The sequence below is a fragment of the Tasmannia lanceolata genome, unplaced genomic scaffold (genome assembly GCF_043159265.1).
Source record: "Tasmannia lanceolata isolate RefF3 unplaced genomic scaffold, GAP_Taslan_0.1 ptg000020l, whole genome shotgun sequence".
In the NCBI taxonomy this organism is placed as follows: domain Eukaryota; kingdom Viridiplantae; phylum Streptophyta; class Magnoliopsida; order Canellales; family Winteraceae; genus Tasmannia; species Tasmannia lanceolata.
In genome coordinates this window covers 11,680,141-11,707,907 of record NW_027518697.1, presented here as the reverse complement: position 1 = coordinate 11,707,907, position 27,767 = coordinate 11,680,141, and the positions used below count along the sequence as shown (strand labels likewise).

At 37.7% G+C, this 27,767-nt stretch overlaps 2 protein-coding genes across 3 annotated transcripts; both read left to right on the top strand.

Moving 5' to 3' along the window:
• The first annotated feature begins 1,570 nt into the window (after positions 1 to 1,570).
• LOC143854602 (uncharacterized) lies at positions 1,571 to 12,898 on the top strand. Of its 2 annotated transcripts, XM_077364642.1 has the most exons (14): positions 1,571 to 1,899; positions 2,640 to 2,682; positions 3,304 to 3,572; positions 3,659 to 3,733; positions 3,836 to 3,894; positions 3,995 to 4,130; positions 5,149 to 5,245; positions 5,460 to 5,521; positions 6,391 to 6,461; positions 6,972 to 7,070; positions 9,601 to 9,690; positions 12,012 to 12,166; positions 12,264 to 12,365; positions 12,493 to 12,898. In XM_077364642.1, the coding sequence occupies exons 3-14, from the start codon at positions 3,320 to 3,322 to the stop codon at positions 12,623 to 12,625; spliced, it is 1,332 nt and encodes a 443-aa protein (XP_077220757.1). In that variant the 5' UTR covers positions 1,571 to 1,899; positions 2,640 to 2,682; positions 3,304 to 3,319; the 3' UTR covers positions 12,626 to 12,898. The 2 variants fall into 2 exon arrangements, with proteins under 2 accessions (XP_077220757.1, XP_077220758.1); XM_077364643.1 differs by lacking the exon at positions 6,391 to 6,461 and having other exon boundaries at positions 5,455 to 5,521.
• Positions 12,899 to 18,443: 5,545 nt separating this feature from the next.
• Positions 18,444 to 27,327, top strand: LOC143854617 (phytochrome-associated serine/threonine-protein phosphatase). Its single transcript, XM_077364662.1, has 10 exons — positions 18,444 to 18,666; positions 23,042 to 23,188; positions 23,306 to 23,373; positions 23,947 to 24,004; positions 24,404 to 24,514; positions 24,624 to 24,674; positions 25,064 to 25,207; positions 25,299 to 25,394; positions 25,517 to 25,588; positions 26,809 to 27,327. Exons 1-10 carry the CDS (start codon positions 18,586 to 18,588, stop codon positions 26,890 to 26,892), a joined length of 912 nt encoding a protein of 303 aa, XP_077220777.1. The 5' UTR covers positions 18,444 to 18,585; the 3' UTR covers positions 26,893 to 27,327.
• Positions 27,328 to 27,767: the final 440 nt, after the last annotated feature.

Genomic DNA, 27,767 nt, shown 5'->3' with positions numbered 1-27,767 from the left:
TTGTTTAGGTCGACGTTGTCTTTTTTAGTAATAAGGAAACGATAGAAGCTTCAAATCAGACTGTTTCTTTGCTTGAATAAGACAAATTGACATCGGTGGAAATCTCGAAGTTTGCTGGTTACAATACAAGAACGCAGATTCTTGGGCGGCCAATGATATGACCCATTGTATCCTAGTGAGGAATGCTACTCATATGATGAAAATATGCCCCTAAGTTTTAGTTCGAGGACACATATATGGGTGGAGTCTCTAATTTTGCTGCTGGTAATATCATCCACCAACAAAAACATGAAAAAGCTGATGTTATTCCCACTACCAAGTTTTTGATAATAAGACGATCTTCATCTTGTCTTTTATCATTTAATCAGACATTACAAATCTCAAAAAGTTCTCAGCAATCAATTAAAGAGAAAAGACAAGAGTTTCACTATCACGGTAGTACAAAAGCTGCTGATGTTGGCACTACCATATTTTAATAAGGGACATGCAACAGCCCATCCGCGGAATGCCTTCTGCAATGGACGCTAGATCCCTTTTAATAATTGCAAAAACACAGCTTGACTTTTCTTTTTTTTAAAACGGATGACAATATTATTACAGTTCACACAGAGCTCTCAAAAGCCTATTAGAAAGAAAAAGACATGCCAAGTTTCATATTCCCCCAAAAGTGGATCCCGCTCTAATAGGTCCGAATAAATTAAATACATGCATTAAGATACGAAGGTTTCTTATTCCACAACAACGAAATCACCTTTTCATTCTTTCATATACTAGGGGATTTCACTTGGAAAAGAAAATGTCCCGTACTAACAAATTCGGATCCACAACTAAGGGTGTCAATTTTGGCTCGGGAGCTCGCTCGAACTTGGCTGGTTAAGAATTTAATATATTTATATATATATATATATATATATATATATATATATATATATATATATATATATTATATTAATATATACACTAAAAGGGTTGTCCAAGGGGTGAAAGGGGGAGGCAAAATATGTCACTTTGTTTTTGGAACCCCATTTGTTACTTGGACCACCCCCCGTAGTGTAAAAAGAATAGTAAAAAAATACTATATAGGGCTGTCCAGGGAAGATGAGGGGTGTGAAATTAATATAATTCGAGCTCGATAAGGCTCGCGAGCCTGACCAAGCCGAGCTTTTGAGCTTAACGAGCCGAGCCGGCCAAGCTCGGCTCGGCTCGGCTCGTTTACACCCCTATCTACAACCATGGGTTCCAATGCACGAGGATATATTTTTATCAAATATTGTGTAAAATGATTGGAAAATATCATTCCCAGTGCCCCTTAACGGGTGCCCTTAGCAAAACCCAAAAAGAAAAGATATGTTGTATCTGTGCTATTATCAAAAGTCAAAACATGGTTGTGCTGATAACATTTCCCAAAAAAATATCATATATGATATATTCGCACCCTCTTCCTCCCCAGACCACCCCGTGTAAAAAGAAAATTGGGTGGCCCCGGGAAGAAAAAGGACGCAAATGTCACTTCCCCACCTATATATATAGCCTCACGAACTTTCCGCTTTTGTATTATGCTTCTTGGGATCTCAATCTTAGAAAGGCAAAGCCCGTGGCAAACATCCAAAAATCTCGGGCGTATTTAGATCGACAGGAATTGATACTGCCACACCCCTTGCCATTTGGACGCTAACAGCGGTGAAAAAAATATAATTAAAAGGACTCTCTCTCTCTCTCTCTCTCTCTCTCTCTCTGTCTACTCTCTGTTCGATTCGAACTCTTGAAATTCAGAAAATCCTCCACTCGTAAGAAAAGCTAGGGTTTTGAAGGACTATTAGTTCAACGCAGATGCGAGATTTACTGTAGGAAAGGGAAAATTTTGAGTGAATTTTTGGTTACTGAAAGGTTCTGGATAAGGTAAGATACGATTCCATGAAAGAATTTTCCAAGAATCGGATCTCGGTTTTTTATTAATGATGCAAAAAAATGAGAGCGGATCGGGAATTCCTATTCGAATTGACGGATTGGATGCTCATTTTCTTGAATTTTTTCTTCTTCTCTCTTCTGTTTTCTGAATTCTACAGATTAACTAGTTTTGCTGGTGTAATTTATACTCGTTTTATCTTGTTTGCTTGCCATTTGTTGAAGAATCTTGATTTCCCTTTTGGAATGTGTGAACTCGAAATCGATTAATTTTTGTTTGTCACTGAATTGCATGAGATTTCTGGTTACTGTAGTATTGTACCTTTTTTTTTCTACTTACTCCAAGGTTTAAAAAAATCAAGTTTTTAGTAGCTTAATTCGAACATGTTGATTGTGTTTAGTTTCAAAGATCCATGTTATGTATATGGACTCCATATTCATGGATCTCTATCTGGTTCCATTGAAATTTCATCCGATCTATGAATTAACATATCTAACTGTAATTTTCCTTTTTCCGTACATTTTCCCCAGAATTTTTGAGTTTTATTTTGAGATTTTAATTTTTTTTGAACTTTATATTAAGGTTAATTTGCAATGGTGGTTTTACCTTTTGATTGCCATAACTAGATTTTGGGGTTACAAAAAAGAAAAACCTGTCAGTTCATCATTGCTTCTGCGTGATTTCTTCCTTTTCCTCAGTTTCTTATCTTCTGATCCGTGAATTGTTTCTGCAGAGCTTAAAAGAAATTTTGACGGATCGGTTGAGCTTCAAAAAAGGTGAGGAAAATCTATTGTCAGTGCATTGTTGATTGATGTCTTATTACATTAGTTGAATTTGGGTCAAGAGGAAAAAAAGAAAGAAGTAAAATGAATTAATGGACTTGTGAATCTCACCATTTCTCTTCTTTTGTCAATTTCTGCATGCGTAGCGTAGTGCTACCTCTATGGGTGCTTATCCTAGCTTTGCAATTTAGAAAATTTCTCTGTACCTTTTTTCCTGTTGGGGGTTCCACGCAAAAGCAAGAAATCCCGCATCGGAAAAATTGAAGGGATGTGAAAACTGAAAAGAAATAATACGGCCTCATGAATTTTGACTGTCTGTCTTTCTGACAATTTCTAGTAACATCTCCTGAAGTAGTACTCATGTCATGAGTCGCCTTAATACTCTGTTGTTGGCTTTTAATTAATCCGCAAAGATTTTGATTTCCAAATTTTGTTGATCCACTCTTAAGTTACTGCGTTTTGTTTTTCGTTCTTTTTCTTCGCATTCTTCCATTAATTACCCTGACTGAGTAAAAAGGTTCAAATGTTGCTACTTTTTCAGTTTCAGATGTGTTTGGACGTACTCGAGAAGAATGCTAACCTAACAATATTTCCCACTGTTTTATATGCTTGCAGAAATAGGTACCAGAATATGGGATGCCTGGTATCAACGCAAAAAGATGGTGGCGGACTAAGAAGAAGGCCAGGGAATGTGGGGGAGGTGTTTGTATTTGTGCCCGGTATACGCATCCCTAAAACCTTGGACTTTTCTCAGCCCCTGGGTGGCTGCTTGTCTAAAAGTTTAGCAGAACGTCTATCTGCACTTAGAACACGAATAGTTGTCATGGCTGGCCAGGAAGTTCCTACTAACCCAAGGCCAAGGAGAAAAACAGCTACTCAACACGGTTTGTTTGAATGATAATAATGCTATGGTCATTTCAGTTGGACTAAATATGGTATTGATACAGTCCATTGGATTTGATGTCTACAGGGGGGTCAACATTGGCTGATCTCCAGCAGGCTCTTGAAGATTACTTGCCAGTTTTATTGGGATTAGTAAAACATGGTAACTTAAGATCTTCACCTTAAATTTCAATCAGTTAATGCGCAATAACATATCAATTCTGTTTTGTTTATTCTTTGACAGTTGCATGACTGTATTGTACAGGAAGCCAGCTAAAGAACATTGTACAGTTTGTGTGGGTTAATCATGAGGATGATGCAGAGGTGGGTATATATATTTTTTATTTAATGCGTGAAACTTTACTCCTTTTTCCCCCTCTTCCCTTAATCCTTTATAAGTAATACTGTTTTTCTTATTTTCTAGGAAACAGCCATGTCAAATGCTTGGTATGAGGTACTGTCAGTTTTACACTTGATGGCTATGCTATCCTTATCACAAGCAAATTTATTGCTTCTTCCTAAAACATCTACAGATGGTTATCAACCAAAAGTATCCGAAGGTGGGCATTTGGAGTGGGCCATGTTCTGCAGATTTTCTTATTCTTTGTAATATTTTTCTTTGTTTATATAATTGAGGTAGAACCATGGTTTAAAATTCCGGTTTCAGTAACCGTTTCGGACCTTTGGAAAACCGAACTTTCGACTGAAATTCCAAAATTTGGTATTAATTAAAAAATAATATTTACGAAATTTCAAAATTTCGGCCGAAATTTTGTAACACACATATATATATATATATATATATATATATATTTTTTTTTTTTAATTACAATTAACCGAAATTTCGGACCGAAATTCCAGAAATTCCCAAATTTCGGCCGAAATTTGGTAATGGCCGAAATTCGGAATTTCGGGAAATTTCGGTTTCTGTCTTCGGATTTTGGTCGAAATTTAACACCATGGGTAGAACATGTTATTCACCCGTCCTCTGAATTACCTAATGTTCGACATTATCCTCATGAACTCGAACACACCATCTTCCTAATGAAAACCTGATAGTGATTGTGCTACAATCTATAATCAATCCGTATCAATAAATAATTGATCTGGTTACAGGAACACGCTCACACAAATTATATCATTTCATTACTTAGTTTTACCCCTGACAAATTTTTGTCTCTTCTTTCGTACTCTTTTTGTTTTATATTCTCCAAAAGTTTGGTGTATGATACCAATCTTAACAATTTTAAGAAAAAATTGATAAAATAATTGCCTGGCTTATGTACTTATAAAATATTTATGCACAAGTGGAGAGTTTGGAAACTTCTGAACTTCTGTTTGAGAAGTTCAACCCGTATATGATGTCGATAAGTTGTATTGAAGTATAGTTCTCATTGTCACTTTTGTAGTTATTGTGTACATGAAAATAACTTATTATCTTGATCCTTTTTCACCAATCAACAATGGAAATTATCTTTTCTCTTCCCACATGTAGAGTTATAATTGCCCATGTTATTTTTGCACTTTCTAGATTACGTCGACCATCGATTCTCATTTTTCTACGTGCTTTTGCATCAGAGAACAGAACGACTTCTGTTGATATTTTCTTGAAGGCGGCAGGATATTTGGATTGCGCTATCCGATACGTTCTCCCTCAGATGCCCCCAGAACTCAGGTTTATGGCTTACTATTCTTGTTTTCTGTACCGACCTTCACTTTTTATGTGCCTTCTTAATGTTGATAAAATACTTACTTTGAATAAAAACTGATGGGACTGAATGTTGATATTGAAGCATCTGTATAGTTTAGGATTAGTTTTGCCGTCATGTTTCATGAAGCATTGCAAATACATTGATTGCTGTGACCATTTCTGTAAAACTGTAGGACAGAGCTCCCAGTGGACCTATCCGAAGGAGCAATGCGAGCTCTTTGTCTGCAAGCACTAGGCCAGGTATGCACTAATTTCCAATCATCTATTGATATTGTTACAATGTATCTGGATTTCTCCTTGTCAATGCTATCCTGGAGGAGACATTAGCATTCTTTATCACTCTTGCTGGAGTCTGTGGATGCTTGGTTCCTAACTTAGTGCTTACGCATTGTTCCTGTTGTAACTCGTAGAAATGGTTGGTTTCACTAATACTCTTTTTGAGTGGGTTCTAATGCTTTATGCCCATATCACGTTGATTGTAGATTTGATCTTAATATTGGCATATTAATACAAATTCCTGTGACTGAGATTCTGACTTTTCAGTTTGAGAATGGATGATGCATTTAAAATTCAAAATTGACATGTCTGATGGTTCACAATCATATACTCTTACTGGATTATACAAAGAAGCATGCGCATGGACACTCGAGATAACTAGTATTTTGAAAGATAAAGTTATTTCAAAGAGATGGCAGAGTCATTGTGATATAGCATTATCGGAGTTATGAAGACTTCTGTTTTCGATAATTATACCTGGATTGAGCCTGCAGCCTCTGGCTTGACTGACAAAGTGTCATCCATTTTAGCTAGAGCTTAGTCCCTGTTATGATGCCTTTCTGTTTGGTATGTTGTATCGTTTAAACTGTATAATCAAAGCATTGTGACAGATAAATTTCCACACAGCCTTGTAGTATTTCTAATTCTTCCAACTGGAACTATATGGCTCAAATTCAAATAGGTTAATTGTTGCATGCAAAATGTTGCACTGGTATGTGAAAATGATTCTGGAAATATCTATATAGTGGCATCCTACCAATTTTATTTGGATAATTCAATATTTTGAAATGGAAGTTAAGGTGAAATCTGATCTAACATCCATGTTAATGCAGTTGTCTTGTTTAGTCATGAGGGTGTGCACAATGTGTGGCCTTCTGGACAGTCACTGATGCTATTCATTCAGGTCTTTATTAATAGTTTTTTAATCCCATATTTCTCCTTGATTTGCTGTAACTATTAGAGAATTCTTGTAAGAGTTTTATGCTACCTGGGATTTATCATGTTATCATTCTTCTCATTATGGTTTCATTATATTTCCATAGCTTGCTCCTATGGATCAATGAAGCTTGCTACTATGGGTTATAGTTTACCTTATTGAATGAATATAGGTCTTGGTAAAATTCATAAAATCTTATACTAACATGTAGAATGATTATAATCAACTTCATTCTTGAAGTCCAATTTTCACTGTATGGGGTTCATTTTTCTTCTTTCTTACTTCTTCTAAAACCAGATAAATTGTCAAATTTTGTTATAGAAATAGATGAATCTCTCTCTCTCTCTCTCTCTCTCTCTCTCTCTCTCTCTCTCTCTCTCTCTCTCTCTCTCTCTCTCTCTCTCTCTCTCTCTCTCTCTCTCTCTCTCTCTCTGTGTGTGTGTTCTTTTGATCTTTTCCCTTTCATGGTTGATTTAGGGTGTTGATATTCAACTTGGAATGGCAATTGATAGTACTAAGGCCACACTAGCAGTGAAACGAAGGCTTGCATGTGAGATGGTGAAGTACTGGCATCAGGTATTGACACATTCTTTCTTTATCATCATCAAGTCCATCATACCAATCATATGGGACTTTTATATATTATAACACGTAACCCTGTGTGTGTTTAATTTGTGAATGTTAACCCTGTTTCTTAATGTGCTAGTTTTTGTCTTCATTTTTCCTTTTTGTTTTATTATTATTGCTGTTTTCTTCCTTCCATTATGTGAGCTTCATTAAGTTGATTCTGTTTATTTAACATGGAATAAAAACAGGTTTTCATCCCATAATTTGGTTTCTCTAAATTTTATCATGGAATATTTCTGTTATCCAAGCATTTGCTTTCCTTGGGAAGCTTTCTTGCCCACCTCTTTACAGAAAACCACGTTGAATTCAAGAACTAGTTCTACTATTGTATGATTCCATCCCACCAATATTGCTGCAAATACTCAACTTGTGTTCTTGTAACCCACCTTGTTGTCAGTGTCACCACCTGATACCCTGCAACCTTTGACAACTTTCAAGTGCACCATCTTCACCTTTGTTCAATTTCTCCTTTCGTAACCTTTCTCCATAACTACACAAGTGCAAGATATTTTTTAAAGTTTTACAAGAGTTGGAAGCGAGCAGTGATATAATCGCCTTCCCCTTTTCTCTGAAACATCCAATCTTGTGAATCTTTGGCAAGGGAAAAGATTATTAATATTTTTCCTTACAAACATATAATGATTTAAAACAGTAATATCAATGCTGAAATTTTACTGATATTTTACCTAAAATCTTTCTGGATTTCAAATTTCTTCCCCTGGTGACAAGAGAACAGGAATTAAAGAACAAGATTTGTGATTATGTATGCTTACTAGTATCTCCCCCAACATTTCTCTGCCCCTCGTTCATGCTTCAAGGCGATTCTCATTTCCAACACACATCACTGTGGTTTCCTTTTTTTGTAGTCCAGCAAGGATTTAGGAACCCCTATATTTGCTGTGCCCCTAAATTGAGTATGCTTACTAGTATCTCCCCCAACATTTCTCTGCCCCTCTTTCATGCTTCAAGGCGATTCTCATTTCCCACACACATCACTGTGGTTTCCTTTTTTTGTAGTCCACCAAGGATTTAGGAACCCCTATATTTGCTGTGCCCCTAAATTGAGTATGCTTACTAGTATCTCCCCCAACATTTCTCTGCCCCTCTTTCATGCTTCAAGGCGATTCTCATTTCCAACACACATCACTGTGGTTTCCTTTTTTGTAGTCCACCAAGGATTTAGGAACCCCTATATTTGCTGTGCCCCTAAATTGAGCTTGCTGCAGCTAACTATTGCTGCAACATATCCACTCAGTCATCCAAGTGATGTTCTCTATCTTTTGAACAAGTTCAAACTTCTACTTGCTTCCTTATCCACCATAACTATGCTTTGGTGCTCTCTTTCACGGTCTGACCATTACAATTGCCATTGTTGAAAAAATTGATGCTGTCAATTTTTCTTCAACTCGGGAAAATCCATGGAGGTTTTGATTGACTAGCTCAAAACTTAGGCTCAGACAAGAACTCGGCCAAGGTAGGGTGAGTCAATGGTTGAATCAGCGAGTTTTTAGAAAGAGACAATTGCTATCTGGATATATGTATTCACAAGGACATCTTTCAGAAAAAGATGTATTCACGAGGATATGTCCAGATCTCCTCCTTCATCTCCTACGAAATCTCTTTTTCTTTCTTTGGTCAGATCGTGGCTCTTTGGATCAGGAACTTTGTAAATGACTATGCAAATTATCAAATGCCACTTAGAAAATTATGAAAATTCCCAAAGTATGAAAACTTCCGTAGATGTGGAAGTTACTAAACATATTCCTGGTATGAAGGCAACTCATGTCAAACAAAGTTCTAAAGCAATTGCATCTAATTCAGGTCCAATGATTTACCCAACCTCTGCCTGGTACTTCTAAAACCACTCTCCACCATTTCTGTCTGCTCTTCTTCCCATATTTGGCTCATTTTAAGAGCGTGTCAATCCAGTCATTATTAAGACTAAAATGGACACAATGTCCTCGAGCATGTTCTTTTGAACTTTTAGCTTGTTAATTGGTGTTTATTCAACGAAAACTGGAGGACTTCAAAGATGATAGTCTGAGATCATTGTCGGTGATATGAAACTCATATGCACCAGAATCTCTGTTCATCTTGCAGGTTTGATTCCATATTTGCAATGTCGTCTTGCCTACCCATGTTTTCCAGACAAATGGAATGTGGACTTTGTTACACTCTCATGGTGAGAGTTTAGATGCAGTGTAGCTTGCATTTTGGTTCACTTCCACTAGAAATTTCATTGATATGCTTATCATGATTCTCTCAATCTCACTTTTTATCTGCCCCTCCAGCTACTTTTATGCCATTCATAACCTCATTACGCCTGGTTCCTTAATCTTCAGTTCTTTTACATGTTTGATATTTATTACTTAACCATATTCATTTGTAATTTCTTTTAAAGGCCATGCTTATAAATATGGTGACACACGTGGAGCTACAGTATTTTTCCTGTTATGCTGAGTGATTCTATTTTGAACAGGCTCAAGAGAACATTATACACCTTCCATTAACGAATGGTTGGGGGGAAAAGCATCAGCTCTTTGTTAAGTGGAAACATGTTGAAGCAAAGGTATTTTTTAATGGTTTCTTGTATTTTCTTCTCATCTTTTCTGTCATGCACCATCTTAGCCATTTATCATGTTGTTGTACATTCATCCTTATTCGTTTTTATCCTGATTTTAGGGCCATTACTTTTTTGCAATCTCGTATTCTTGTGATTGTTCAAGATTTCATGCATTTTTGTATTATTTTTGTCCTCTTCTGGACATTGCCTATTATCCTTACCACCATCATGATCTAATGCTTTAAAAAAGAATGCGTCATGATTACGCTTATCATAGCTTTCCTCTGATGTGATATATTAAAAATAGTTATCAGACAAGCATGACAAAGAACATTACGGAAATGGTGATAAACAGCAGCATAATATATCAGTAAGCACTGGAAAGGTCTTTTACTGGAGATCTGGATTTATAAACCCCTAGAAATTACAGAAGCTTGAAGAGAGGTGGTAAGGGAGGAAATATTGGATGCAAAATCCAAGGATTCAAAGGAATTTTCATCAAGGTGTTTTTGAGCCCCAAGGGAAATATAACTCTCACCCCTATAGATCACATTAACATTATACAATTTTTTCCATCATTTAAGGAGTGGCATAAATTGAAACAGGAAGATAAGGTGTGCACTGCATGAGAGAAGGGTCCATGTATGGACTCCTCTAAAATCACTGCTTTTTTTCTTTTACATTTTACCAACAACCTGACAAGTCCCTTTTCAGGAGAGCATTGAAGCCCTTGAAAACTGATGAGAAAAGTACTTGCGTGTTTCCTCTTGAGCCTTATCAGATGAAATTCTCTTATGTGGTTCTCAAAGAGTGAGTCACATGGGTTACATATCTCAGTAAACTATGGTACGGAGATTTTGCTTCTTAGAGACACCTTGTCATGTGATGAGAATTGGTCTCCCTTGATCCCATTTTATAGGCCTAAAGTTGGCTCAACACAAGATTGGAGGAGTGGAGAACATTCCATAAGTCTAGAGGTGTGTGGAAGACTCCTGAAAGGCCTATAAGTATGTAGTTATTCGTAGAGGTGAATAGGAGTTGTAAAATATTCCTGAGCTTCCTTTGTAGATACATGTATAGGGAATTCTAGAGAGTCTAGAAATTTTTATGAGGGTTCTGAACCATTATATGATTTCCACATATGGCATGATCAAGACTATTGGTGTAGGAGTGAGCTTATATATAGGGCATTTGCAAATCACCTCTGAAACATTCAAACCTTCTTTTTCTGAAACATTCAAACCTCAAAACTTGTAAGCATTCTAATTTGATAGCAATATAAGTCATCCTTCCATTGACTCTTATGTGCTTCCTTCTTGCCTAAGTGTTCTTCTTGCCTTTTGCCAAGGCTAGGTCACTTCAGTTAGGATGTCTCGAGGCTAACATATGTGTGTTGCATGAGTAGTTGCACAAGTGTGAAGCTAAGGATTAGTAGGGCCATGACAATTTTTTTTTGAAAGGTAGTAGGGCCATGACAATTGCTGCATTCTTGAGATTCCTTGTAGAGACATGTATGGAGAATTCTAGAGATTAAAATTTTCTGTGGTAGTCCTAGTCCATTAGATTGATTGTCATATGGTATGATCAAGACCGTTAGTGTAGGAGCAGGGAACCTATAGATATAGGTGAGCTCCTCATTTAAATCACCTCTGCGACCTCTGAAACCTTAGAACTTGTAAGCATTCTTACTAGAGAGCAATACAAGTCTTTCCATTCACTTTTGTGTGCTTCCTTTTTGTGAGTTTAAGTGTCCTTCTTGCCTTAGGCCAGGGCTAGGTCACGTGGGTTAGTTTGACTTACCGCTAACGTTGGGGTGTTGCACGAGTGTCTCACGGATGCATGACTAAGGATTAGCAAGCCCGTGACAACCCGCTCGTAAATACTAGTCTTATTATAGCCTTATTAAACTCGTTGGACGATATACTAGATGTAATTATTGTCACTATTTGTTCATAAAAATAATTCTGTAATGTTCTCTTTATTTTTGTATATGTTGGAATGAACCCTGATTGTCATTTACTTAATGTGGTTGGTCTTGTGGTTCCTAAGTTGAACTTGTTGACGGAAAACTTGACAATTTCAAAAAGAATGAATTTATTGGATTGTAGAAAAATACTGACTTTTATGGAAGTGGCGTATGGACTCGCATTTGGGACTTGAACAAACTAGTCAACATCTGAGTTTCAAATTGGTCAAGTAGTTTGGGCATTGCATCATATGTATATAAGCATAACTAGATCGATACAAAAACATGTATTTGACCTTTCTTTTCTGGTTTTTATGCCCATCTGAGGTATACATGGTGTATTTACATATATTTTTTCCAGGCTGCTGCGTATTATTATCATGGGTTAATCCTCGATGAAGGGAACACAGAGAAATCTCATTGTATGGCTGTAGCTGCTCTACAAGCGGCAGAAGAGTTCCTCAAAGAAAGTAAAAAAACATGTGAAGCCTTCAGCATGGCCCCTCCTACCTCAAGGTTAGTGAGACTCCTATTTTGGAAATCATTGTAAACTGCCAAAATTACACTACACCTATGCAGAACTCTCAACCCTTAACTACCAATGGCTTTTCAGGAATCCTCCTCTTTGGGGTACTATGAAATATCTCTCTGAGAAGATTCCAAAAGATACGTCTAGCAAGGTGCGCATCAACCAGGATCTATACAATCATGAAAGGTAAGTAAATTTTTGGGAATTGTATCCTGCTCCTTAAAGCATATACGACAATGTGATTTCGTCTTGTCAGATGAAATTGGGAGTGATGGTGCAATCAACTGATGTGTGTATGTGTCTGCACTTGCAGAATCATTGGAACAACACCTGCCTTGCCGGATTTTGCATTGGCTCTAAAACCCGACGAATATCAGCTTCCCCAGGTGGACCCTTGGTGGAATGATGAAGATGACCAATCAAGAAGTAGGTCTGAGAGAAGCTAAGAGAACCTTATTATTATTATTTTTTTGTAACATTTTCCTGCTTTCGATGGATGTGGGAGAGCTTTCGAGTGAGTTGCTGTTGTTCTATTTTTGTAGAATGTAGATCCTATCAGAAAAAAATTATCATTTTCTTAACTGATGAAGACATAGAATTCATTGCTTTTTAGTTCATAAAGTAGCCAAAGAAAGTAGAGCTGGCTCACATAAATGTGGCTATGGATGTTCAAACCAGATGGTTTTTTTACATTACATTGCATCTATCATTTCAGCCAATATTATGGAAGTGTGCAGTGAACTTCGTTGCTGCCATTGTGAGAGCAATGATCTAAAGAATCTTGGTTGATGATAATCTTATGAAGTGAAACCAAGTCAGATAGCCGAACGGGATTTTATAGATATTTTTGCTTTTCCCATTCTCCACAGCTAAAAAAAGGGAGAATCTTGTAATGTAATTTTCTCATAACTGTGTTATTTTACAAGGAAAATAAAGAAAACTATTTCTTGACAATAACATGTATGCTTGCAATTTCTAATGACAAATGATTCTAATCCCCTCTTCTTGGAAGGCCTTCCACAGAAAACTAGTTTCTTTGCTATTGTGGGCTTCCTAACTATTTCTATCCAATCCAGATCTACTTAAATCTCATTCCAAAATCCCCACAACAGACTTAGCAAGAGAACCCAACCCTCATAAATCACATCCTATACCAAAAAGAAAACAAAACTCTCACTTGCTATCGGTGAAATTAGCATCTATTCAGTGAACCCAACCTTCATAAATCACTTCATATACCTGGTTCTTTGTGTCTATAGCATCCCTCCTCTCTGTCTTCATTCGCAAACATCTCTGCCTCCTTCACCATTCTCTCCACATCATATACCTGGTTGAACAATGATAAGTGATGAAAAGTAGGACCTTGAGTACAACTTACACCCAAGAAAAGATATTTAATCTGCCCAAAGTAACCATACATAAAAAAAAAATTAAAAAAATAAAAATAAAAGTCTGCCCAAAGTACTGCTCCACCCAAATCAAATCATTTTTTTTTTTTTGATAAGTGACCCAAATCAAATCATGCAGCAAAAGGACTAATAATTACCAATGGGGGACAAACATTAGGCAAAATTATCAAAAGGACCCATGCTTTTCAAAGATTATCAATGGGGGATAAAAGAGGTCTTGTCAGTAAAAGCTAGACGAAAATGCCCTTTGGCATTTACAATACGTTTTGACCTTGATTTTTCCTTCTTCCCTCTTCTTTTACTTTTCCATTATCGCCTTTTTTACCTACCAGTCATCTTCCTTCTTGTTCAGCCACCATTGTTGTTGACAAATCTTGAAAACTTGAATGTTGAGTTCTTACCGTCTATCTCTTTGTATTTAGGTTTTGCTTTGTTATTTTTTTTTAGGGTTTTGCACTATTTTTCATTCCTTTGTTTCTGATTTATCTTGTTTAGGGTTTAAGCTATTTTTTTTTTAGGGTGAGTTCTGGAGATAATGCATGGATGGCTTCACTCACTTTTTTGGAAGACACGGTTGTATAAGAAAAAGTTGATGTAATACATGAATGGATGGCTACACATTTTTTTATTTACTTAATTATTTTTTTGTAACACACAAATTGGGATGTAATACATGAAACACATTTAATGAAAACAACATCCATTTCTTTTGTTATTTCTATCATGAGCAGAATTGTAATGCCATTAGAAGAGTTGCTATAAGCAGGGGGTCTTGTAGCAGAAGGGGTTTATCAACTCTCTGGAAGGGGGTTAGTAACTCTCAAAAGTAGGGTTACCGATTTCCGAATGGGCTTATCAAGTGCTTGAAAATTGGCCGAGAGTACTGAAGTTTTGAAAGAGGGTTTTCAAATCTCTAAGAATGGGGTTATCTAATATAAAAAATGGGGTTACTAATTTTTGAATGGGGTGATCAAGTCCCTGAAAATTGGCCAAGGGTACTAGAGTTTTGGAAGGGGGTTTTCAAGTCTCTGGGATTGGGGTTATCTAGTATCAAAAATGGGGTTACCAATTTCTGAATGGGTTTATCAAGTCTTTGAAAAATGGCCGAGGGTACTGGAGTTTTGGAAGGAGGTTATCAAGTCTCTAGGATTGGGGTTATCAAGTATCAAAATGGGGTTACCAATATCCGAACGGGCTTATCAAGTCCCTGAAAATTGGCCGAGGGCACTAGAGTTTTGGAAAGGGGTTTTCAAGTATTTGGGATTTGGGTTATCTAGTATCAAAATGGGGTTACCAATTTACGAATGGACTTATCAAGTCCCTTAAAATTGCCCAAGGGTACTGGAGTTTTGGAAGGGGGTTTTCAAGTATCTGGAGTTGGGGTTATCCAGTATCAAAATGGGGTTACCAAATTCCGAATGGGCTTATCAAGTCCCTTATGAACACGTTTTTACTTCATGTTTTTTTTTTCACTCGTTCATTTTCACGTTTTTTTTCTTTCTATCGTACGATTCATCTTCCTCATCCTCCATTGAAAGGGAGAAGGAGAAATGCAAAACCCTAAAACAAATGAAAAACAAAACCTAGATATTGAGAGATAGATGGGAATGAACTCACGTTTCAAATTTTCGAGTTTTCCCACCTCTAATGGTGGCTAAATGATGAAGAAGATGACTGGTAAGGTAAAAAATCAAAGTTGAAAATGAAAAAGTAAAAAAAAAAGAGAGGGAAAGATGAGAGAAGAAGGAAAAGTGGAAAAGCAAAACGTGTTGCTTAAGAAAATGGCATTTTTGTCCAGCTTTTAATGACAAGACCTCTTTTGTCCCTCATTGATAATTTCTGAAAAGCATGGGTCTTGTTGATAATTCCACCTAATTTTTGTCCCCCATTAGTAATTGATCCTTTTCCAAATGTAAAACGTGGACGCCTTAGGCTCTATTTGCCTGCACGTAGCAGACTGCAGTGAAGTAGTCTCCTGATAGAGTAGTGCTAAGCATGGTTTTAAATTTCGACCGAAATTCGAAATTTTCGGTGGAGACCGACACCGAAATCAATAAAAACCGAAACGGTCATTTATTTTGGCCAAAATTTTGGAATTTCGGTCGAAATTTCGGTTTTTCCAAAATTTTCCCCAAAAAATCTGTTTTTTTAATATTAATTTAATATTTCACCGAAATTTCTGTCATTTCGGCCGAAATTTAATATTGAATAAAATATTAATTTCGGGTTTTGTACCAAATTTCAACCGAAATTTCAAGGTCCGAAACCGGTACCGAAACCAAAATTTTAAACCTTGGTACTAAGTAGTGTTTGGTTGTCAACTAAAATAGTTTTATGCTGCGGAGTGTCATTACCAAAATAAGGGGCAACAGAGGTGTCAATACCATTATAGAGAAAAGAAAGAAGAACAATAAATCCCAAGACTCTACTAGCAAACAAAATTTCTTTTTTCAAGTAGCTTGATGGGACATATAAGTCATACCAAATGAGCAAACAAGGGAAAGACAAGGCTAGTAGTCTCCTAATCAAACTATGTAACCATATACCTCTAGTAGATGACGTGCCAACCGAAAACCAACCAAAACGCCTACTAAACCCTAGAAATTTTGAATCCTTCCCATGTGAAGTACAACAGCCCCTGTGCAGTCATGGATACACTGCGGCTAGGTGTCCGAAGTAATGAAAAGGGACGGATATATCACTTCCTTAGAAATAAGATCAATGAAACAAAGCAAGAAGCCAACAAATTTTCTGAAACATCGCAGTGTCACTAATCTTTTCTTGCAATAGGAACGGGCAATAGAGTACGAAGCTCCTTGAAGCAAAAAAAAATGAGAGTCCAGATAGACAGACTATATCTTATTCTCGTTTAGAATTTTGAATTTATTATTACTTTGAATAGCATAGATATTCATTAAATAGGAAAAGACCAAGGTGGTCCAAACAACTACACATGAGAAGAAAAAGAAAAAATACAGGCCAACTGTAAATAGCAACCCCATCTCTGATTTAATGGCCGTCAATTCAAGGCGGGGAGGAAATCAAACAACTTCAAATCCGCTTTGGTGACACTATCCCTAACTAGCTTGTCGGCTACACAATCAGTGGACCTCTTCACATGCCAAAAAGAAATCCATATCTTGATCTAGACCATCCATTTGATAGGGTAATTAGGTTGTACTCAAAATATCATATCCATAAGATGATCCTAGCCCTCTAATCAATAGAAGAACTGCATATTATGGAAACCTCCATATATCAGAGGGCTAGGATCATCCTATGGAAATGATTTTTGAGCACAACCTATTTACATTGTGGCCCATCATATAGACGGTATCCTATACTGTGGTCCGTGCAGTACTTTTTGAAAAATAAGGGACTATAAGGGCTTACAGCATGTAAAAACTCCGGATAAAATGCCAAAGAAAGGAATTTTTAGGGGTCTTGGGCTAATATTTTATAGGGCTGCAACTCGGGTCGGGCGGGTCGGGTTTTGGAGAACCCAACCCTACCCGAGAAATATCTCGGGTCGGGTCGGGTCGGGTTTTTTTTCGGAAAACCCACGATTCCCAAACCCGGCCCTACCCATGATAAATCTCGGGTCGGTTCGGGTCGGGTCGGGTTTTTTCACGTTGATGCAAATTTTTAAGGAAAATTCTTGTTTGGCAAGGCAACTCAACTCATAGAAGCAGAAATTACACTCACATTACACTTGAATCAAACAATGATGTAATTACACTCACATCACACTTGAATCAAACAATGCTGTAATCAAACAATGTTGTAATTACAATCAAACAATGCTGAATCAAACACTTGAATCAACTCAACTCATAGAAGCATAAATTACACTCACATACAGTAACAGTGGGTGCGTGGGTTTTCACTTTTAACTTTGGGATAATTACATTTACACCCCCTCTAGTTTCTGACACATCCACTTCCACCCCTATAGTTTAAAACGTGACAAATACACCCCTGTAGTTTCAATTTGTTTAAGGTTTGCCCCCTCAGCTGAAGGTTCATCCATAGATTGAAGGGTTAGGATGATCCGATGGAGCTGATTTTTTGGGCACACCATATCTATGTCAGGACCCATCAAATGAATGCTTTGGATCATCCAAATAATGTGGGCCCCTACCCGAATCCAAACACTACCAAAAAATCATCCAAATAATGTGGGCCCACATTGTTTGGATGATCCAAAGCGTTCATTTGATGGGTCCTGACATAGTTAGGGTGTGCCCAAAAAATCAGCTCCATCGGATCATCCTAACCCTTCAATCTATGGACGAACCTTCCGCTGAGGGGGCCTACCTTAAACAAATTGAAACTACAAGGGTGTATTTGTCACGTTTTAAACTATAGGGGTGGAAGTGGATGTGTCAGAAACTAGAGGGGTGTAAATATAATTATCTCTTTAACTTTTAACTAACAATAGAAAAAAATATACATACTATAACTTATGTAACTCGGGTCGGGTCGGGTCGGGCCCCTTCAAACCCGGCTCGACCCGAGATTCATGCGGGCTTTTGAATGCTGAACCCGGCTCGACCCGAAACCCATGAAACCTGAACCCGACCCAGGCTATTTTCGGGTCGGGTCGATGCGGGTCGGGTTTTACCCGGCTCGAGTTGCAGCCCTAATATTTTATACCCCCTTACCTTGTCATTGCCACCCCATATTTTTGTTTTGAGGCTGTTTTCAATTTCACCCCCGAAACAGCCCCAAAATACCATGATATCAAGGATCGCACATTCTGTCCTTCTTAATAAAATGCAGGGTGTTTTCGTCAATCAACTTTCACAGAAGCCGTTGCCTCTTACCTTCCTGTATAAAGAGCCCTTTCTCAAAACAATTTGCCCTTGATTTGTCCAACAAAGCCGCGGCCTCTAATCTCTCATTCATTTTCCTCTCTCTCTCTCTCTCTCTCTCTCTCTCTCTCTCGTGTTAAAGCTCGAGCGAGTTTCAGAGAAATTGGTTCTTGCTAGGCCGCCATGGATCTGGATCTGTGGATTTCAAAGGTGAAAGAAGGCCAACATTTAATGGAAGACGAACTACAGCTTCTTTGCGAATACGTGAGCTTTCTTAGTTCTCTTCCCATCACGTTTTCCAATTACTATATGTGATTTTTAGGAAATTTCTTTTAAAAGTTAGGGCAGCGGAACGTTTATCTTTTGGGTTTTTCGCGTAATTAGGATTTTCTGAATTGCAGTCTCTTTCAATTTACTCTTTCCCGTTTATCTTTTGCCCTAATTAATTCTGTAGGCATTTGGAATTTCTTGATTGTTTCTCTTTATGGTGATTCTATGGATCTTTTCTTATTCTATAGAATTAGTTTTGATTGAATGTTTTTTTATCTTTTATTGGTGGAAAATTTGTCCTTTACCATGTATTTTGACATGGTCTATCGGAGGTCTCACACGAAGTTGTCGAAATAATTAGGAAATTATAATCTTTTTTTTATATATTTGTTTTTATGTTGATGCATTTTTCATTTCGATTAGGAGCACATGAAAATTTAAAAGAAGACTTGATAATTTATGTTGGTTTTACTTCCATGCTTAGACAAAGAAGCCTTTTGCCTAAATATTAGTTGAGGCTTCTCTCGTGTCTCCTGATTACGCTTGTGAGCTGTAGCCTGATCATTCTATTTACAATGTGTAAGTTTCATTTGACTAGGAGATTGGTCATGGAACAAGATTAGGGCTTTTTTTTCTTCTTAAGCATACACAAGGGGTGTAGTTACTCCATTTTGTATATTTAACAGACTAATATGTCTAAATGTATATGATTAGTAGTTAAGTGGATTCGACATTTAATTCATATCGCTGACATCGTTCACATTTGGCTGCATGAAAACATGGAGGAAAAAAAAATCTAAATATGTATCGAGAATCTGAGTTCTAGGTAATTTACAAACTAGTGATGAACACGACAAAAGCAATCTTTCGGCCAGAAAATTCAAATTCATTTGGTGGAAATGAATAATGTCTATGATGTTTGAAAGTTAAAAAAAACATAGGCTGGTGAAAGAAAAGAAATGGTTTGAGTTTTTTGGTAGCTTTGGATGGATGTTAACTCTCTAAGTAGGCTCATTTGGAGTCCCCTAATTTGATAAGGGACCTCCTTAGTTATCATTTTCATGAAAATTTTCTAAAGGATTCATTAGCCGACCCCAACTAGTTTGGGACAAAGGCTTAGTTTAGTTGAGTTGAGTTGAGTTGAGTTGAGTACATCCTCAGGTATCATTTCTACCCCTAGGGTTGGGCCTCCCTAGTGGGCCTCACCTTGGCTTGGTTTGATTGGGTGCTTATTCTATCACCTAAGCAATAAACCTTGATTAGGTGCTTAATTGATCACCTAAGGCACCAATGTGACTACTTTTGATCACAATTGCTTCAATATATAGCCTATTGTGGCACAGACATTTCTTGGTCTATGGGGAAAATTCCCGCCCATATTGTAAGAAAAATAACTTAAAAAATTACCCCTTTCTTCACTAGAGAGGGCAAATCCAAACCCCTACAGAACCTTCAAGCTGACTTGGCATCTGGTTTGAAGACGAAGTCCTCAAGCTCGTGGTTTTCAACAGGCAGCATGAATCGCTCACAGGCGCAGTGACAAAGACACCAAATGGAGCAGAATAGACCCTAGTTTTACATTCCTCAACCATTGATCTCACCTCTTTACCATCTTATTCGTCCTTATTTGGATATTCTCCAAGCTCCTATACTTCCTACAAAAATCTTAACAACCTGCTTTGCAAATGTCTGCTTGCTTTCTACATTTGCCTATGCTACTATCTCAAGCTCTTCCACTTCATTTTTCTTGAACCTAGCCCCATTCTCTGCTGCTCACCCATTCTCACCGGCATTGATCTTTTGTCCACCCCTATCAAGTACTCGGAGTGATGCGTAGCTAGCGAACATGGTGCCTTTAATTTGATATGTGCCAATAAATGTGGGTGCCTACTTTTCTCGGTCTCACATGGCTATACTAGCTTATCTCATATCCCTCAATATATTCAACATGGATGATGAAGGCATGCCCATGGTTTTAAATTTCGACCGAAATTCGAAATTTCGGGTTTCGGTCAAGACCAAAACCGAAATCGGCAATACCCGAAACGATCGTTTATTTCGGCCGAAATTTTGTCCTAAATTTAAGGGATTTCACCCAAAAATCTCGTTTTTTGATAATTATTTAATATTATCTCCAAATTTCAGCTGAAATTACTAGGGGTGCAACTCGGGTCGGGTCTGGTTGAGGCCAACCCGACCCAACCCTAGGAACCCATTTTTCCAACCCGAACCCGACCCGATTTCTAACCCGACAAGGTTCAACTCGACCCAACCCGAGGAACTCATCTTGTCAACCCGAACCCGACCCGACCCGAGTTCAACCCGACCCAACCTGAGTTTTTAATCTTAAAAAAAAAGAAGAAAATTCATAAAAAATGTCGGGTTTCACTCGGGTCGGGTTGCCACACCCTCAACCCTCACCCGACCCGAACTCAACCTGGGTTGGGAAAAATTCAGTGTTTAAAAACTCCTTGACTCGGCAAGGAACTCGCCCGAGTCGACTCCTTTTTACCTCTACCGCGTTCTGCATTGCACTACATCCGCGTTCCACGTTTTGCCCTACAGAGTCAATAAACTTCTTTGACTCTCCCGAGTTATGACCTTGTCAACCGCGTTCTTAGCCGCGTCCACACCGAGTCGACAATGATTTTTCTTTGCTGCGTTCCGCGTCAAATCCGCATTTTTAAACACTAGGGAAAATTCAACCCAAACCGGAACCCGACCCGAACTCAACCCGACCCGACCTGACCTTTTTTCGGGTTGCAACTGTTGGGTTCGGGTTGAACCCGACCCGAGTTGCACCCCTAGAAATTACTGAAATTTCAGCCGAAATTACTGAAATTTGGGTAATTTCGGTCGAAATTCTTTTTTTTTGAAAGTTGACATATTTCATTAATATTCAGATAGCATTTGGGACCAGGAGTCCGAGCCTACAATACAAAATATTAAGATGTATTGGCACGGGCATACCCGAGACCAATTCAAAATTAACCAAAATAAATTGAAGTAAAAGCACAAACTATTCCTTTCCTCTGTTCTATAGCATGCCGCCTTTACATCTTCCATAGCATTCTTTCAAAACTTCCATCTGTACCTTTCTGAAACTGCATATAATTCTGGTTCCCCTAAACAAATACCTCTTGAAACTACAAATAAACCGATTCTCCTGAAAATACCAAACTTGCATTCTGACACCCTAAAACTCTAGATCTGACGTAAAACTCCAAGAAGGTATAGCAAAGTTAGAGTCTCCAGACAGGAAAGCCTAAGCGAAAGAACGAATCTCTCAAGCCATGGCTATTGAAGATTGAGTACTTCTGGATAACGACAGGCAATTCACAGTGTTATTTAAATGATAGCTATCTTGGATAATCATCAACCGAATTTACCATCTAACAACCTACAACCCAAATCCTGAAACTCCAACGAAAGCCACCAGATTAGTTAAAAACAACACTACCACCATTAGACACTAGACTGAGGAAGGAGTCAACCTAAACAAGAGACACCGAAGATTCTCAAGCCTAGGGGAATCAACTTCCCACCAAAGAAGACACTTTCAATAAAGCAATCCCAAAAACACCTATCTCCTACTATAGTCCGTTCTTCATTTTTTCTTTCTCCTTCTTTTCTTTGTCCGTTCCTTTTTTTTTTCCCGTTTTCCTTCCTCTTCTTCTTCCTTCTTTTTTCCTTCTTTTTTTTTTCGGGGCCGGAAGGCCTTTCATTTAGGGTTACTACCCTCGGCCCCCTTCTCTCCACCATCCTTCTCCAAACAAATCTCCCTTCGTTCTTACAGATCTCTGATTGCCATAGACCGAAACAGATTCTTAGTGGCTTTGAGATCATCATCAAAACCTATCCCAAAAACATCTCCTATAGCCAACAGTTCGTCCATTTCCTCAGAAGGAATAACTTTACTTTCTTCCGACTCTAAAAAATCCACCAACCTTGAACTCTATTCTTGATTTTCCACTTCCAACCTATCCGGGCCCAAACCTCCATGCTGACTTCCCTGTCTAGGGAATCCCTCGACTCCTGGGTTTCATCTACCCGGGTAGCCACTAGCCACCAATTTTGTAGCCGTTAATTTTATTTCGTCGGATTTTGTCTGAAATTTCTGTTTCGGTGAGGACCGAAACACATTCCACAACCGAAATTTGAAACCATGGGTATGCCAACACTATCAACAGCTGTAGTACCGGTTGTGAATCTTTTCATCTCCCAATCCTACGTGGCAGACTTAGTTATATGCTTTAAGTTCACACCACAACATTTACACCTTATTGGATGGTTCATTTTTACCTTTTTTTATGCCTAGAACTAGGGTTATCATTTCCATATGTTGACTTCTGTATGTTAAATCTCTCAGGTGAAGGAGATTCTCATTGAGGAGTCAAATGTGCAGCCGGTCAATAGTCCAGTGACTGTTTGTGGTGACATTCATGGCCAGTTCCATGATCTAATGAAACTCTTCCAGACTGGAGGCCATGTACCAGAGACAAACTACATTTTTATGGTAAATTTTTGATGCTCCATTGCCCACTTATTGAGTTGTTGGTTAATTGGCATTCCTCTTATTTAATGTCATGTTCTCATGGCTCATGGATACTAATTTATTCTAAATCAATGGCAGGGTGATTTTGTTGATCGTGGTTACAATAGTCTAGAAGTTTTCACAATTCTTTTGCTTCTTAAAGCAAGGTATTTCTATGCCTAAACCAATGGTTACTTTTGTGTCTTCTTGATCTGTTTGCTTGATGATGTTAGTCAGTGATTTACTGCTGCATGCTTATTTTGCTAGTGTATGAATTTCTTGCCTACCCCATATAGATGAAACTTATTTCATGGAGGAAACTTGTTTTATCACATCCAAACACTGAACTAAAATCAGATGTATTTCTGTATGTTTGCTTTTTCCTTTATTTCCTTGAATTAGTGTTGTAACTGTACCCAAATCTTGTGTTTTTTTTAACTTTTGCGCTGTCTTGGCTGCTCGATCTTTTCGTAATCTAACAAATGAGAGAGAGAGAGAGAGAGAGAGAGAGAGAGAGAGAGAGAGGGAGAGAGAGAGAGAGAGAGAGAGAGAGAGAGAGAGAGAGAGAGAGAGAGAGAGAGAGAGAGAGAGAGAGAGAGAGAGAGAGAGTTGTTGCAATCCAAATTCCAAAATGCTTTCTTGTTCCATGAGTTGTTGCTATTTGCTTGAACAGGAACTTAAGGACTTTCATAACCTAAAATTCTCTCCTTTCTTACTTCGATTTTTACAATTGTTATCAGATACCCTGCAAACATGACTCTTTTGCGTGGGAATCATGAAAGTAGGCAACTAACTCAGGTATGCTCTGATGTAATGTAGCCTTATTAGTTGGTAATGTTGATTTTGTATTATTTCCCAAGCATTTCTTTCCCCGCCTTGGATGTATATTCTGTTTACTTCTTTGGTATTTCCCAAGAATTAGAGGTGTGGATTAAATAACCGAACAATTTCAACAAAAACATTCTTGCAAACAATTTCTGGGTGGGTTAATTTTGTCATTTCAAGTGTTGCCACCTTCCATTTACTACTTTGTGATTTGTATTACCGTATCATGTCTTCCACAACAAAAGGGTTCCAATCAAAACTAATATCTGTTTATTCTTTTTCTCTTAAGGCCTTCAAATGGGTATTAGAAGAAAATCATTATTTTAGTATATCGGAGGAGATTTGCTAATATTTGATATGCCTCTTTGTTAGGTATATGGTTTTTACGATGAGTGCCAAAGGAAGTATGGAAACGCCAATGCATGGCGGTATTGCACGGATGTTTTTGACTACCTTACCCTCTCAGCTATCATAGATGGAACTGTACTCCCTCTCTCTTTTCATTCTTCTCACACATAGGAATCACCAAATATTCTTCTGTTTTCAATGGGTTCTTTATTATTTTTAATGTCTCTCTGTTTTGGGATTCCAGGTGCTTTGTGTACATGGAGGTCTTTCTCCTGATGTCCGAACGGTTGACCAGGTATGCCCTTCCTCAACTTGGTTAAGTGCACTGGACAGTTTGTTTAAATATTAGGTACCTACAGGCATTTCGTAGACCACTCTAAACATTGACCCCTTGAACTGTAACTTGGACTCCGCTCTACTCTTGCTCCTGCCTCCGCATTCCACAGTGGTATTAATTTGAAATAATAATTCAAAATGGACCTTTTGCTCCTCTTTTCAAATTTCAATATGGTTCATTGCATAATCAAGCATGAACAGTTACTCTTTTAACTTGACCTATTTGGTTCCCACACCATTTCCTCATCCGGCTTTCACATTTCTTTTTTGAAGCCAAGAGTTTGTCAAATTCCTTGAAACTGACTTACCTCTGCCTTTCCTTCTCATTTTAACTTTGGTCTTGCGTAGATGAGGGTCATTGAGCGAAATTGCGAGATACCTCATGAAGGGCCATTCTGCGATCTCATGTGGAGCGACCCTGAAGAGATTGAAACATGGGCAGTGAGTCCACGGGGTGCTGGTTGGCTTTTTGGATCTCGGGTTACATCGGAGGTAAATAAGCAAATCCTATTGATTCCCAGAGCTGTCTTTCTCTATGAATGGACTGCCGTTTGTGCTAAAATCTCAAATATCCCTTCTGTAGTTCAATCATATAAACAATCTCGATCTGGTTTGTCGGGCACACCAGCTTGTCCAAGAAGGTCTCAAATACATGTTTCAAGATAAAGGCCTTGTAACTGTAAGTCATTTGACTGTGTTTTCTTCTTCTTCTTTTGGGTTGGGCGAGTGATCTTTATGTTCACATTCACTTCAGTGCTCGTCATGCTAAATAGATAGTTTGGTTGGTTTTTATTTCCGCAGGTGTGGTCCGCGCCAAACTACTGTTACCGTTGTGGAAATGTAGCTTCTATATTGAGCTTCAACGAAAACATGGTATGATATCACAACATTGTCAACCTTTAGTAGCTCTTCTTTATCGTATATTGCACTGACGCACTGCCCCCAAAATAAAAAAAACAACCTCACTGGAAGGAACATGATTCTACAGCCAGACTCTTACGTAGGATGATTTTGTAGGTTTACATTTGTATTTTTAAGATTTGGGTTTCTTTGGATAAATCTAAAAATTATTTGCATATAATCTTGTACGCAAATGATTAAGGGAAATGATATCAGCACAACATGATTTAATAATTGCACTAACCCATCTTGTCTTTTTTCTTTTTTAATGGCTTTTCAGAGCTTTTTGGGAACTGTAATAACTTTTGACTTCTCTTTAAATAATAAAAGACAGGATGAGTTAATGCAAATATCAAAACTTGGTTGTACTGATTAATTCTGATGTTAAATATGATTATTTGCAAATAATGCTTATAATAATTTTAGAAATGAAATAGTTAATGTCTTCCAAAGAAAGATGTCTTAATCTCCCATTTGCAATTAGGATTTATTTTAAATAATCTTATTTCTAAATAAGCATGTCCCATTTGCAAATTGGATTAAATTTAAATAATCTTATTTCTAAATAACCACCAATTTTGGTGGCATCCAAGGAGGCCCTAAAATATTCAATCAAGCATTTTGATATTTGAAATTTTGAACAACTCTCTGATATGATATTATCAGAATTAGATTTCATTGTTGGCCAAGGTTATCACTTGCTCAAGTTCTAAAGAATTGTTCTACAAGATGAGCTTTTTAATCTGGAAAAGTTGAGGTACTTGAAAACATGAGCTTTTTAATCTTGAAAAGTATGAGGTACTTGAAAACATGATTCGGTTCTCTAAGTACTTGATCATGTGCTTGAAAGACTAAAAAAAAAAATGAGAACTAATTTTTTTTTCCTTTCGATGCCCTCAACACTTGAAAACATGAAAAATAGGAACAATACCATTGTAACCATTTCCAAGTATTCAATCAATGACTCAGAAGTCTGTTTTATCTCAGGAACTTGATTGATTTTTCGACACAACCAGATCATTTTTTTAACTCCAGCATCAACCTTTTCTTAATGTATAGCATAATTGAGCACTCAAGAAAGTTTCGAGTGAATTTGAACTTGGGTACTCACTAAGTTGAGTTTCTAACAGGTTCTCACCAGTGAGCATTCTCTGTATCTTAATTAACATTATCTGTGATCTTTGTTTATCTAGGAGAGAGAGGTGAAGTTCTTCACAGAAACTGAGGAGAACAATCAGATGAGAGGGCCCAGGACAGGAGTCCCATACTTCTTATGAAGAGGATCTGGTTCTTGCCCTCTGCGCCCTTCTCCCCTCATCCAATGTAAAGCTGTGCTGAATGTTGGCCAATTCGTCGACCTGGGAAGAAAAGAGAAAATGAAATAAGAAAGCCTAAAAAATGTTGACAATTGTGTGTGTTGGACAAATGCAGGTGTCGTCTCTCTTTATTCTTCCCAGGAAGAGGGTTGCCAGAGTTCTCTTTGCCTTCCCAGAGGGTTTGAAATTATACTGTGTATTATGATTGTTATTATATTTGCTGCCATTTTCATTAATCTCCGATATCTTCTTAGACATTGTCCACTGGCTTGAATTATGTTGTTAGGTTGGGAAGATAGCTGTTAGAATGGATGAAATTTTTGAGTTCTGTCTGCTAATTTTCCGATGCTGAATTTGAGTTCTTTGGAGCTAATGGTAAAAATTGTTTTGGCATCAGTTCGCTCAATAGTGAATAAGAAAGCTTACAGGACTAGATGGATCTTACATCTGGAGAATGGAGTCCATGAATAGCAGTCCCTTGTTTTGATAAGAACCTGTTCATTTTAAATTTCTATTAGTTGGCTGTTACTTTGGATAAGCTGTTCTTCGGATTGGATATCCTACTTAAAATAAACCTTGGCTTGCTTTTGTATTGGATAAAAGGGTAGCTGGAATTCTCTCGATCAGGCCTACAAGTTCATTTTTCATAAAAGAAAATGGATTAAGTGGTAAACTAGCGTTAATTATCATAATCACCATATTCCAGCTGTCTTATTAATACCCACAAGCCCACAATCCACTTAGATTAAACAAGATGAAGCAGCTTGCAATACCCTTGTATTGTATATCCTACCCATTGTGGTTGTTCTGGAAGTGATCATAGGATAACAAGCCTA